The following is a 14,194-nucleotide window of genomic DNA, read 5'->3' on the forward strand; positions in this document are numbered from 1 at the left end:
TGTACTAGGAGCTCGTAGAAAACAACAAAGTATTTCTCGCGTTAGTAATTTTCACAAAGACGCATTTTTCGACATGCAGTTTCATATTCCGCTATGTGCACCATGAACAGACGTTAAGAAGGTTTCACTTTAATTTTTTTTGTCCTCGAGGCAAGTTAGTTCGTTAAAAAGAATGCAGTCGTACGTAAACAATCTAATTTGTACTGGGTGAGTAATTACATTAACAATGTCATTGATAAAGTATATAAAAATCAATAAGCGGACTAGTACGCTACCTTGAGGCACGCCAGATGACACGGGTAAAGATGTGGTACAGTTATTTTTAATACTTACATATTACGTGGGGTTGGATAAACAGCAAGAAGTCTACCTTGCTATTAACGCAGGAAGTCCGATTGACTGTGGCTTGGGCCTAAAATGTGCGTGGGAGCCAACGTCAACGTCTTTGCGAAAATCTAAGAAAATTACGTCCACCTGGCAGGAATCCTCAAGGACCCTTGCGAAACTGTAAACAATTGAGGTTTGTTGGGTGGCAGTAGAAAATCCTTATCTGAAACCATGTTAGAAGGGAGATAATAAATTGTTAGCGTTCAGAAGCTCCGCAATGTAGTTAGCTTTAACGTATTCCAAAATTATGCAGCAATATGATGTTATTGAAATGCGACTATAATTTCAAGGAATGATGACGACGCTCGTTTTAAATACGGGTCTGATCTTCCGATGAGAGGGTAGTATACCAAAAGTTAGTGATGCGCTGAAGATTGCTACAAGAAAATGATATAAGATTGCAGCGCACCGATAAAGAAAAAAACGTTTGGCCTCAGTAAAGTTAGATTCGTAGTCGGGGTACGGTGAGTCGTCGTGGAGGAAGGTGAAGTACCAGATGGCGATGGCGCAGGACGTAGAGAATGAGAAGTCTATTTACACAAATATACAAGAACTTTGGAGAAGACACTGAAGACGGCACAAGAGAAAATGAAGACTGGGTTCAAAAAAACTACGCTGGACGTAGTTGGCGTATCGCCGCACGATACCGGTCGAGGCCCGTAGACCCCAAAGGTTCGAAACCCCCTCACGGTTGGCCTTAAAATGCGTGGAGCTCTGGCGCCCACAGGCAACCACGGGAGTAAGTCAGCCAGCGTTCGCTCTCGGCCGCTACTCCGGACAAAGTTGTTGAACTCTGCGCAGTCCGTCGCCGGATTGCCTCCTCCATCCAGTCCCCACCGAAAAGCTGTGCGCTAACTTCATGAGGGCCTGGACCTGCACACCCCTCCGTCTTTCTGGCGGTCAGGAGGAAAAAAGGCAAACAATTCACTGGCGTCGACGGCGTCAATTCCTTTCGCTCCCGCCCGCGGAGGGGAGACGGAACAAAACACGCACAGCGAGAGACGAGACCTAACCCCATCGAGGCCCATCAGCGCTGCCATCGCTATAGCATCCCATGAGGACCGGCTGAGGACCATCAGGACGAGCTGTTAAATGAAGCAGCAATTAAATTACAGCACATATAGACACAATATCAGCGTTACCTCTGCAAAACGAGAAAATTTCAGGGCATCGGCTCATTTACTACGGAAAAGACATTAGGAATATAAGTGTTGAAATGGTGGAGCGTGCGCCATGATGACGTAGCTTTGCGATAAGTTTTCTTTTCATTGAAGAAGCAATTCTAAATTTTTTTTCCGGGAAGATTGAGTGAAGTTGGGCAACTGGTGGTCAAAATATTTACGTTTAGCACGTGCCACAGCTTCGTGAAGGGCTAGTTGAGTCAGTTGAATAATGTCACGAGGGCACGCTCCTCGCTTCAGGCGTTTCACTTTTCTTTTCAAGTGTATAATATCACGAGAAATCCCAGGGGTTGGTTTACACGTATTTTTCACCGTGTCGGAATAAATAGGGACGTATACAGTGCAGACCCGTGTGCTGGAGTGTCTGCTACATTTGAATGGAATCTAAACCATTGAAGTCGCTTAGGAGTAGTTCTAAACAATCAAACATAGTTTCTTCTTTTGCATGCGAAGAATCTTTAATGTTTCCACAGGGCATGAACATGACACCATACAAGGATCACCACTACCATTTTCAACGGAAACAGGAAATTTTTCTATTCAATGACTTGCAAAAATAAGGTCGAGTATGGAAGCACAGGTCACGTCCACGTGTGTTAGTTTGTTCACTACCTGGCGCAAATTTTTACACATCATAATATCCAGTAGGTATGAAGCTTACGGAATTGTACGATAAACAGGAAAGGAGAGTCCCAATTATTCCCAGGCAAATTAAAAGCACTCACGGGGAATATGTTGTCATGCTTAAAAAATGTCATGAGCTCGTGTAAATGATGCAAAAACCGAGGAGGCTAAAATACGGTCACGATACGGAGTAAAAATAAGGAGCGAACACCGAGCGCACTATACCTTTAAAGTAAGGCGTTTGTGGTTGTCGATCTGGTGCAAAAGTGTCGCATCAAGAGGAAGTTTTGCGAGGGCAGTTACAGCGCCTCCCTTGCGGTTTCTACCATACACCCCATAACAGGAGGGAAAAACGATGTCATCATTAATTTTGTCGCCCAACCAAGTCTCCGTAATCTTGGATAAACAGCCCCGGGACGATGTTTAAAACGCGTGAAAGGCGTAGTTGCTTAGGGTCAGGGCGTTCGGTTCATTGTTTTTGTTTACTAGGTTGGAAACCACCAAATTTGGTTCTTGAGTTTATAGGGTCATCCCATACGTACTTTTCTCGATCGACGATAAGTCTATAGAGTACTAGATCAACCTGTTTGCTTTGTTTATTTTCCTCTTTCGAGCCATCTCAAAGCAGCTTCAGTTAGCGTAGTGTTTCCTGTAAGCAATCGTTTTGAATAGATATGTCCGTCCCTTTTAGCTTATGAGCATTCGAGAAGACTCTGCTTTTCGTTGTAATCTTAGAAATATACAATAACCGGCCGAATTCTACCTACTCCTTTGCTATTCTCCTCAAGTTTGCTTGCGAAAACGACAGTGAGAACTGCTTCTTTCTCGATTTCTTCAGGTTCCGCAAGTATGCCGAAAACTACCAAGTTTTGCCGAAAACTACCGGGCCGTCTTCTCCGGTCTTCATGATCGGTCATTTTAGCTTCAAGCGAAGCTACTGTTTTCGCAAGGGCGGGAATAATGACACTTCGTTTTTCAAAATTCGGCAAAAAGCGAGTTCCAATAGGAAATGATTTTTTCCACTTTCGCTTGTTGGCCTTTACCGAAGCATTACCCGGAGATTATGGTCCGACCATCTAGTAGCTCCTTGAGCATTTTCTCTATCTTCGACCCTGGGTCCAGCTCAACATCCCCGCACAAGAGTAATGAGCATACGGAGTAGGCATTATATGCAATACAAAGGCACTGCTGTGGGCACGGCAGGACTAAAAGACCGGGGCATTCAATATTAATTGTACAGTAGCGGACACCCACCTGCACAATGCAGAAGAATTGCGCTTCATGCCGCATGTCTTCTCCGGGTCCGCCGTGCCCACTAAAAGTGAACTTCTGGAGGCGGTCATTTATAGGGGGTGCAGGCGATGTCACATGACGGGAAAGGAGCGCATCAAGTACGATATTCAAGGGGCAGCCGCTGGCGATGGAAGGGTCAATCGGTGAATCCTTGTGGCACGTGCATACGGCTGCAAAGCGAAAGTATGTTCCGGCAAGGCCCAGCAGAAAAACCTACGCAATGCAGAAGAATGGCGTTTTATGCCGCAGGCCTCTTGGATGGTCCGTACCATCCACAATGACGCCACCGGGGCAGACGAGTCGGGTTCAGGGTGCGCCAGCTGCGGGGTGTGGCCGGGCAGGAGGCGGCAGGCCGAGGGCGGCCGTGGCGCAGTGCTGCGAGTCAGTGTGGCGGCGCAGGTCCACTTTCCGCTGGAAGGCCCGGCCGCACAGGCGGCAGGCGAAGGGCTTGAAGCCGCTGTGCTTGCGGGTGTGCGTGATCAGGTTGGACGACTGGCTGAACGCCTTTCCGCACACCACACACTTGTGGGGCTTCTCGCCTGCACAGTGGAAGGGGAAAGGAAGCCAGAAGAGACGCTGTTCGCCAGCTATGCTTTGTGGCCCTCACGTAAGAGTTCGACAGCTGTGAGTTCGCAATAACCACGCATGCAGAAACGCACAAATATAATAGCAGACTGTCATGAAGCGTGCAGGATCTATACCAGGGGAAAAGTGCCGGAACGGGAAGCCGCTAGGACCCTGAAGAGAATCAAGGAAACCGGATGACAAAAACGCTCATATGTGCATCAACACACCAGCTCATACAGGGGAATAAAGGCGCGCACACCACAGCCAAAGCACTGCTACCCCACGCGGACGAGAACACGCGGACAAGCTGCAGCCGCTCCAATATGCTGACCACGTATTCAGATACACGGCAGCACTATTGGCTAGGCCGCACTGAGTGTGCGCCATTCGGTAAACAACCAGCAACGGAAAATAACACTGTGCAGAATACAAACGAAGGGTACACAAGTACAAAACTCACTTCACGCAATATTACCGAAAGACTGTTTGCTTCAAGGCGCAGACTGTGGCATAGAGGCGGACATATATACCATACGCTATACATCTGCCAAGAAGGTGAGGAAACATCTGGAGCGACCGGAGGAAAATGCTGTCCGCCATGGTCACGAAAGCGCAGCGTGAACTGGAAAGTGCAGCACACCACAATGAGCAAGAACGACAGCAAAGTGCAACGCACTCTCGGAATAAGGACTCGACCGCCAATTTTAGCTTTAATAAAGAATATTTCCTTCATCCCCACCTGGCGGAAAAGAGTGTCTCACTTGCAGGGTCATTCATAACGCTCCAGCTGCGTCTACACCGTTTACTGGGCTCGATGAACGCATGGAAGAAACATCACGGACTAATTAGCTAAGTCTGGATACTCAAACAATCCTTTGGGCCCAGGTTCCAGTGCAAAGTATGTAGACAGCTTAAAATACAGCCCAACCCCGTTGTGTTCTCCAAAGGAGATTAAACTAGAGCGTGCCCTTTCCTAGGCTTGTTCACGTCGCCCCACACAGTGAACGAGGCCGTGAGTTTCGTTTCTGCGTGTCGGACCCGCTGCGGTGGCTCAGTGGCTAACGCGTTGTGCTGCTGAGCATGAGGACGCGGGTTCAATTCCCTACTGCGGCGGCCGCTTTTCTGACGGAGGCGAAAAGCAAAAACGCCCATGGGTACGAGGTTTCGGCGCACGCTAAGGATCCCCAGGTGGTCAAAATTAATCCGGAGCCCTCCACTACGGCGCGCGTCATCGCCTGCGTTGCGTCGGCACGTTAAACCCTACAATCAATACTGCGTGTCGGTGTCTTGTACTGCTGGCTATTTCGGACCACCTTTGCGGAGAAACCGAACAGTTTTGCCCCCGCTTACATCCGTTTAATTTGTGGCAATCACCGGTAAATAAATTGGTAGTTGAATCAGAAGTACTCTTTTCCAAAAAAAAAAAAAACAAAAAAAAAACGGGCGCAGAACCTTGCAGTCTGTGTGTGGCCAATCCACCCCGATATTCCAGTGCATCAGACTTACATTAACTCTATCCTCCTGCAGACTATTGCCTCGGTTAAGACACCTGTGCGGGTGGCGCCGTACCACTAGCACTAAAAATAAGTAGAACGCATTACCTTCGCTATTTTCAGGTATTTATCTAGGGATAACCGCGACAATACTACAACGCAACCTGAAAGACCCAGTAACGTGAATGGATACCTTTCAATCCCATCAGCCATGCTAATCAGCCACCATACAACAATATAGCCACTTCTGCGTGGTCCTACCTGTGGTGTCCAAGTGAAGTACTCCATGAGAGTTTAATTGCTGAATTATAGTTATGCACACTATTCGCGACTATGATTATTTCCTCTCCGTGCCGTCTGCGAAGCCCAGTCAACCCTCAAGCGCGACATACATGCACGATAGAGCATGCGAATGGCATGCGACTGATCGTTACGACTGATCGTTAGGACCAGTTTTGGCGTAATACGCTGGTCGGAGGAGGCTGAAGACGTGCGACTGGCGAGCCAGATGCAGTCGTGCTATCGTTGCGACCGTCGTGCGGCCACAGCCAATGAAAGCCCGAAGGTGTCGTCATAATTACGTCACTGTGAAAGTTTCTTTCAAAGCCCCGAGGTGGCGCCAGTGGCAGTTTCGAGTATTTTGTGGGGAGCAGCTCTCCGCCGCCGCCGCTCACCCGCGCGCTCTCCGCCGTCAATACAATCCCCTGGTAGACATATAAGTTTCCAGCGGTACCAACAGCATGGACGAGCGAAATATTCGGTGCTAAACGTCCCCATACCGCTTTACTGAGCATGTAAAATGCAATGTATAACGTAATAGCACTATTCATTTTTACTTCAAATTCATAAATGTTTTCATTTCCTGCTGAGATTTCCCTTGCACGTTAAATCGCCCGGAGTGCACTAAACAAGGAGGCAACCATGGAGCGAAAACAGTGGGCGAAGCGACGCCGATGACGCATCGCACGCATGCATCGGATTATGTGTCTCAAATTTGCGCGTACGATTAGTCGAGGCGACCGTCGTAACGATCAGTCGCATGTCAATGGCATGTTGCAGCCGTGCATGTGGCTCGCGCTTCAGTGAGGACACTGTGGCGCTTAAGTTCAACACTTTTTTGTTTCGCATGAAGGGTGGAAAGGTAGAAAAAATCCCGGGATATCTCCACTAACGTGGAACCTGGGGACGGTCGAAGCATGCCGTGTATAGTGTATTTAAAGGGTGTAAGTCTCTCTCTTTCTACACGGCGTGCGCGGATTGGGCGCCGGAGAAGCGCCGGTGGGAGGAGCAATCGCGCGCTTTCTAAGGCGGTAGCGCTCTCTCTCGCGTTGAGCCGGATTTAAGCAAATTGCGCGCACATCTGCCCCGCTTGGGGTAGTGGCAGCGGTCAACGCAGCGCAGTTCGATGCCCGCGCCTCGCTTTAGAGGCTCGCCCTCGGAGATAAACGAGGCCCCGCACCAAGTAAGTATGCATTTTCTTGTGTGTTTTGTCGTTTTGAAAGGATAAATTTATTATAAAAAAATCCTGGGATCAATGATACAGCGTAACAACCAGAAACAATTAAACAAGTGCAGCGCCAGTTGCTACAAAACTAATAGAGCGCGAAGGCTGCAAGTAACAGACACTTACAGAAACACATAAACAGCTTCAAGTTGATTGTAGACAAAAGATTAACATACAAACAATTTAGAGTTGCTTACAACCAAAAGATTAACATGCGAGGTAAACAATGATAAAAACACATTCGCTTCAAGAATGCAGCAATATACAGTACAGGTTTGTTTTATGTCACAACGGGTACTGCACCGCACTAACACGCAATTCTAACACCAAAATAACTTGTTACAACGAAAATCCCTAAGGACACAGGTCTGGAAAACTGGCATGAAAACCCTTTTGTTCGAAACCTCGATAAACCGGGTAGACCAATGTCGCAGAAACTCTTCCTCACCCAGAAGGGCCAACTCGCCTTCCAAAAAGGTCACGAGGTGTTGTCTGAAAAAGGAAAGCAAGGGCCACTGCATACGTAGCCTGCGATTCTGTGCTAGAGCCCTGCAGCGATTACGCCATAGTATATAATCGCCAATTACTACGAATAGTTTGCCTAGGGGTGTGCCCGGACACTGTTCTCTCAGTTGATACCGTGCAAGCCCCAAACTTGGAGCGGTACGGTGTATGATACGTTTACTTTTTCGTCCTGAGTTCATCTCTTCAAGAAAATTTATTAATAGCCGATACAAAGACCCGCTGTGCTCAATACTACACGGGTCGCCTAAACCATACACACTACTTGTATCACTTCACTCACTAGACCACTCACTACACACACAGTTCACTCCACAGTTCTACACAGTTCACTAGCACTCACACTATTAGAAGCACAATTACTCTGAAAGACCACTGTAGATCACATCCTCGAAAGCTCACGACAACACGTCAAGATTAATACAACAGTCAATAGGGTCGAATAGACACTTCTATTTGTTTGTTTACAACACGGATAAACTGTGTGGACCACCGCTGAAGGAACTGCTCTTCCCCCAGCGCGGCGAGCTTAGCCTCCAGGTGATAGAATAGACGCGAGCGCATTTTCCCAAGCATTGGAAACATGTACTTTTGCGGCCGCGCTCTGAGAGCCGCAAAGCCGCGCCTTTTCCAGATGATCTGGGCACCAACGCACAGTAAAAACAGAACAAATGCATCGCACGACTTTGTGCGTGCGTCGAGTTTGTGTCCAAACATCCGAGCTAACAATTTCCAGTAGGTCCTGGCAACCTTGCAATCGAAAATCGCATGCTGCAGAGTTTCACGCTGCCCGCACTGTGGGCACCTGTTGGAGGACGCCACACCCCATTTTGCGATGCGGTCTGCCGTGGGCAGGACCCCCCAGCCGCGTTGCCAGCTGAAATCTCTGACGTCGGCCGGTAAAAATGAGGCCGTCAGCTGCTTCCACCTTACCGCCCTGCTCTTTCGGAGCTGGTCCTGAGTGAGCTGCGTCACTGCGAGGGTTTCGCAAATTTTACTCGGCGGTGTGTTGAAGACGTCAATGTCAGGGAGTTGCGTTCTCAAATTTTTGAACGACTTTATGACGTGCTTATAAAACGGGGGTGGCTGCTCGGCTGAGGGTCCTAGCCGCACACCATCGAAAAACAATGCTCGGTCAGTGCCAAGGAAGAACTCACAGAGCTTTCGCCCCGGGTATTCCTCATCACTAGCTAGGTTGAGCAAGTTTCTTATTGCGAGGAAACTACTCATTGTTTCTAAACAGGGGATACCAACCAACCCCCAACCAACCAACTCGCCCAACTCTCCGCTGCCTTTTCTTGCTTCGACCCCCCAACAGACCCCATCAGGCCTAGAGTCGAGAGCCGGTGGGTATTAGAGTGCAACACAAATTATAACACGTCTACAAACAGCTTCTGCTTGTGATTGATGATTACTGAAGTGGATAGGCAGCGTACCACAAGGCTTTAAATCATGTTGGTTTATTCAGAACCGGTTTTATTCATTATACACTTTTTTAGTACACCTTAAGTTCTAGCGGGAGGCGTTGGAAAACGAGTGTCCCGGTGTTTTAGTAGCGTGACTACATGAGACGACGACGACAGGAGGCGCCGACAGCCCGAGCCCCTAAGGGGCTTCGCACCTGAAAGGCCTGTTGGTATAACTGCGGAGTGTATACCACCTCGAATGAGTACGGGGTTCTGAGTGGAAGGACTTTTATCATAAAAAAAAGTTCGCCTTCGAACGTGTTCATTCAACCCCAAAAAAGTTTCCAGCAACTCATGAATACATACCTCTTTAGGTGGTTTTGAATTGCAGTAATTGAGGGCGCACGGTCTAATGCAGCAAGATGAGGGAAAGACACTGAGGAATTACTCATGCAGCGGCGGATGACTCTTGTGTTCATGAAGTTATTTATCCCACGAATAGTTCCCACGGGCATGATAGCGAGGTTTGCAGCAGGAGGAGGAGGAAGACAGCAGCCGTGACAGAGAGTCGAACCCATGCCTTCAAGTTTAACAGGACAACTGGCGGCGAAGATGCACTGTTTTAATGCAGAGTCGAGTGGAGAAGTGCTACGGAGTAACTTACTTCACCTAGAGATTTTTAAGGCGTCGCCCACAGGGGCGCTCTCGCCCTTCAGCCTCCCGGAATTAATACTGCGATCTGAGCCCCTGAGCCAACATGGCGAAATTAGTGACATCTTAGGTACCCTTAAATTGCACAGCCCCTAACACGAGTATACCGAAGTATAACACAACACAGCGGCATTTGGCGCCATCCCCGCCACTGTGAAATTCTACAACGATTTAAGTGCACGCATAGTAGCTGCCGAGTTTCACCGCTACGGGCCGTTGATGTAACACACATTTGTCCTCCCACGAAGCCTGCATTGACGCCACGGAGGAGCCTCATTTGGAGGCAACTATCCTAGAATGTATACCGTGTAATGGGGTCGCAATATGAAAAGAAGGAGCAGGGACTGTGTCAAGCCATATTCAGCCGGAAGTACGTGGATAAGCAATGGCGGAATCACTCTAGTAGGCATGCGCGTTTCCTTTTTATCAAGCTGTGTTTACATATTGAAACCTCGGTCCAGGCCCATGCAGCAATTTTCAACGGAACCTTTTGGGTTCGTCGACGCAGGCAGAATTTCAAATAAGGTGCCCTGCTCTTCAACTGGCCGCTTCTCCTACTCGCATGACACCTCTCCGTTGAGGAAGACGATCATGATCCTTTTCCTCTAAGAGTCAGGGTGGAGACGAATGAATGTCACCAGTAATTTGCTAACAGAATTGTTCCGATCAATTAAGTCAGCCTCACTGGATCTCTTAGTGTTTTAAAAAGCTGCGTCTTTAAGAAAAACTGGATAAATATTGGGCATGTTCAAGTTTGGCTCACTGATCATGCACATCATGCTGGAGTGGGAACACGTTCTTTTCTCAGAGCGAGTGCTTTCAAGTGCAACTAATAGTGACATGCGGCTGTCAAACACAGCATAGGAGCCGCCGGCGGCGACAGCAGCACTGACCGGTGTGTATGTAGGTGTGCTTCTTCATGTCGGACTTCTGGTGGAAGCGCTTGCCGCAGAAGTGGCACGGGTACGGCCGCGTGTCCGAGTGGATGAGAAGGTGCGTGGAGAGCGTCGAGGAGCGCTTGAAGCGCTTGCCGCACTGGCCACACGAGAAGCAGCGCTCCGCCTGCGAGCACCGTGAACCTCTTGCTTAAACCCGCGAGAATAATTTCGGTCTGCCTGCACGCCACTCGATTGAATCGTCCGGCCAAAAGCTAAAGCAGTTGTTGAACAGGTTTATATAGGCGACACATTTGAAAGGCCTTAATCTGGTAGCACACTTCATACTTGTCAACACTGCTCAGTGTTGGCAAGTAGGCATACTGGAGGCAAGATATCAATAGATTGCTGACACTACCAATGTCCCTGTAATTGAAAATAAACGAAGCCGTAATTTTTGCGATGTCAAGGAAAATAGGGGTTAACAACAATATTTTACCACGAAATCAGCAAGGGCTCGCGGTGGAGCCTCTCGAGCATCTTGTTGCTCGAGCACCAAGCCCAACAGTAACAAAATCCCCATCCCGTTATATTTGTTCCTCCCGGTTGTCGTTGCTTCTTCGCGCTTCCTTTGACCATGAAACCTTACCAACTGGCCCAGCTTTCTTTGTTACTTCAGTGGCAAAACCTCCGAGAAGCTGGCAAGTCAACAGTGTGAAAGCGGGAGAATTGAATTCAATTAAGGAAACTCCAATACGGTTACCATGACAAGACAAACACAGGGGGGGGGGGGGGGGGGCAGCGTGAAAGTCACTTGCCCTTCAGGGAGCTTTAGCCGTATGCGACGTCATGTTCGTATCCAGCTTTCCCGCACCGCTTGTTTACAATTTTCCAAGTGCTGCCTGCGCATGCCCTACGCGCGACAGCGTTGCGCGTCATCGCGTTTCACGCAAGACTGCGAAAACTGGCGACGGTTGTCGCCCAGTCAATCTTCGTTCAATAGCGTCAGTGTCTTCTGATTTTACGGCTAAGCCTTCAGCTGTGGACGTCGAACCGTTCAGCGTCGGCCGACTCCGGCGAGCGCCACTTCTTGGCGTGGCGTGCTTGTGATCTAGAAATGGTATGCGATTGGTCGCATACTAGCTACTACAACCGGGGCTGTTCTCCTCGCGACCGGTGTAATTGCGACGTTTATTAGGAAATTCGCAATGGCACGTTCCTACCGTCCTGCGTTGTGGCTGTTAATGCTGCTCTGCTCGCTCGCATCTGGCAGTTCTAGCGCATTTCTCCCGGTTTGCTCCATGGCTCCGAAGTCCATTCGTGTGCACGCAAACCTCTCTCGCAGATGGTGTCTTTTTAAGAGCGAAGCTTTGTATTCCTCACTGGTAGAACACTAAAACGCACTGCAGCAAAGCCAACTTTACACAATGGCAGGACAAACGATGATGATGAAACGCGAGGTTATCTTCAGAAAACATTTAAAAAATTCACCCGCATTTCCCCGAAGGGGAGCATGGGGAAGTGCGAATGCACGGGTGATGCTATGAGGGGGAGTTAGGTTGAACTGTGTTGGCATTCGCCCGTTAGTTGCATTTAACACCCCCGCGTGATCAAGGGGGGATTCACACACCCCGTTAGTCGTTCTCTGGAAATCTTGGTGAATTAAAGTGTATGTTCGAGGAGATCACACACACATGCAAGTAAAGTGAAACGACAGTATTCTTTATTCAGCACTTGTTGGTGTTGTCGTTGTAGTTGACGGTCATTATGACCGCCTTGTGGTCACTGAAATGTACGGTCAAGAGTTGTTGCAAGACCGCGCGTATCAGACAGTTCCTCGCAAAGGCCAGGTCGATGTAGCTGCCGTTGATGGTGGTGGGAGCCTCTAGCGGTAGGCACGTCATGGAGTGGTTGGCGAGCATGTATTCCATCAACCACTCGCCGCCCTTTCGCACGTCCACGTTAAAGTCCCCAACAACCACGACCGGGTCCGAGGGCGTTACGCGCCTGGCCACACTCTCCATCGCCGCGTCCACGTATTCGACGACGTCGTCGCGCGAGATGTTTGGCGCGAGGTAGAGGGTGACGACCACGATTCCGTCGCCCGAGTACGCGTCGGTGTAGACGGCACTGTACGGCGACTCGTCCCTGACCGGCGAGGTGGACACGGCGTGCGACACGAAGTTCGCGTAGACGTGACCGACGAGGTAGACGCCGCAGTACTCGCCCAGTATTCCGCTTCCTGCGAAGCAGCAGTCGTCGATGGGGAAGTGGGAATGCACGGGTGATGCGAAAGAATTCTTCTTGGCCAATCGCCCTAAGTGGGTATGTGCCAAAGAAATTAGGAACTCTTCTTGGCCAATCGCCCTAAGTGGGTATGTGGTGCGGATGGACGGGCGGCGGTGGACGCGTGATTCAGGGTCGCTTAAGAAGTGCATTCGCACTTAAAAACGCTTTCCGCAGCCCGAGCTGAACCTGGATCCCTCCTCTCCCCCCCCCCCCCCCCCCGTTATGATGCCGATGTTCATCCCACTGCGCTATTCCGGCACTGTCGAAGCAGCTTTGATTTTGGACTCCGGTTGCATGCCAGATAACTCCGCCGCAAAACTAGTCCTATCCTACCGTTAATACGATACGTCAGACGACAAATCGCGTGGTTTTATGCACTGCCCATGTCCCGCGCTATACACCGGCTCCACATGGTTGCTGAAGTCACGCATTGCTCAAGAACCGTATTGCTCAACCGCATTGCTCAAAAACAGCCGTCTACAGTAGTGTTCAATTGTACTTTCTCGCTAAAGGAAAATATTCCCTAGAAAATATTCCCCGCCCCCTTTCTTCTCCTCTAAAAGTTTTCTCCAGCCCAAAGGTGCCAAACCTATCTCATGGTAAGGGCCCCTCAAGACATATGTTTAGTATTAGCTGCCCCTATGCAGGTGACAAAAATGTGCGTGGTCGTAGTTATCAGGATTAATACATTTAGCACCTGTAACAAATATCCTTCTAGAAAACTGTGCAAAGCCCAACTAAACTCACTGGCTCTGAGTATAAACAGCTCATGTGGCTCACATTTTTCTTCTTCAGACCGGCTCCTAAGGATGAGGCGGTGCTGCAGGCTGAAGACGCATGGGATGATGTACTTACTACTTCGACATTTGGCACATTGCCAAGGGTGAGCGTCCTAAACTTCATTAGCTACGAGCGGCTAGAAATTTCGAAAGCATGGCCAGAATGGGCTTCTGCATGTATACATATCCTAGGCATCAAGAAGAAGCTCCGTGCCTCTCGGATTCAGCCCATAGGCAACCATTTGTACTTGTGGCTGCAATGGGTCAAAGCGACAGCGAGCTCATTGTGAGCATGGGGCGGAGCATCCTCAACCATGTGTGTGATGTTCACATTGGCCATGACGGGCCCAGAGTAACTTGTTATAGGAGTTGCAAAACTTCCCATAGGTCCCATGGATCAAAAAGTGGCCCCACGATTGGTCACTGTTTTGGATTTGTTTCGTACAGCGGCGCCATCTGTTGGTAGCAACATAAACTATACAAGGTGCTGCGCCGCTCGACGACCTAGGCGAAAAATGGTATTTGGGTGCTGAAATTTGTGCCGAAGTAGACCAATTTGTTCA

At 49.1% G+C, this 14,194-nt stretch overlaps 1 protein-coding gene across 1 annotated transcript; it reads right to left on the reverse strand.

Moving 5' to 3' along the window:
* Nucleotides 1-3,791: 3,791 nt before the first annotated feature.
* On the reverse strand, nucleotides 3,792-13,971 carry LOC144164762 (uncharacterized). The gene is made up of 3 exons (XM_077695063.1): nucleotides 13,963-13,971; nucleotides 10,582-10,750; nucleotides 3,792-4,024 (listed from the first exon to the last, which is right to left on the reverse strand). The coding sequence occupies exons 1-3, from the start codon at nucleotides 13,969-13,971 to the stop codon at nucleotides 3,792-3,794; spliced, it is 411 nt and encodes a 136-aa protein (XP_077551189.1).
* Between the last annotated feature and the right edge of the window lie 223 nt (nucleotides 13,972-14,194).

The sequence above is a fragment of the Haemaphysalis longicornis genome, unplaced genomic scaffold (genome assembly GCF_048455015.1).
Source record: "Haemaphysalis longicornis isolate Haplotype H1 unplaced genomic scaffold, Haemaphysalis longicornis Haplotype H1 scaffold_1, whole genome shotgun sequence".
Taxonomy (NCBI): Eukaryota; Metazoa; Arthropoda; class Arachnida; order Ixodida; family Ixodidae; genus Haemaphysalis; species Haemaphysalis longicornis.

Coding starts and splice junctions, on each gene's coding strand:
- LOC144164762 (XM_077695063.1), bottom strand. Junction 4,025..10,581: donor GCACACCTACATACACACCG/GTCAGTGCTGCT, acceptor TCCACTGTGCAG/GCGAGAAGCCCCACAAGTGT.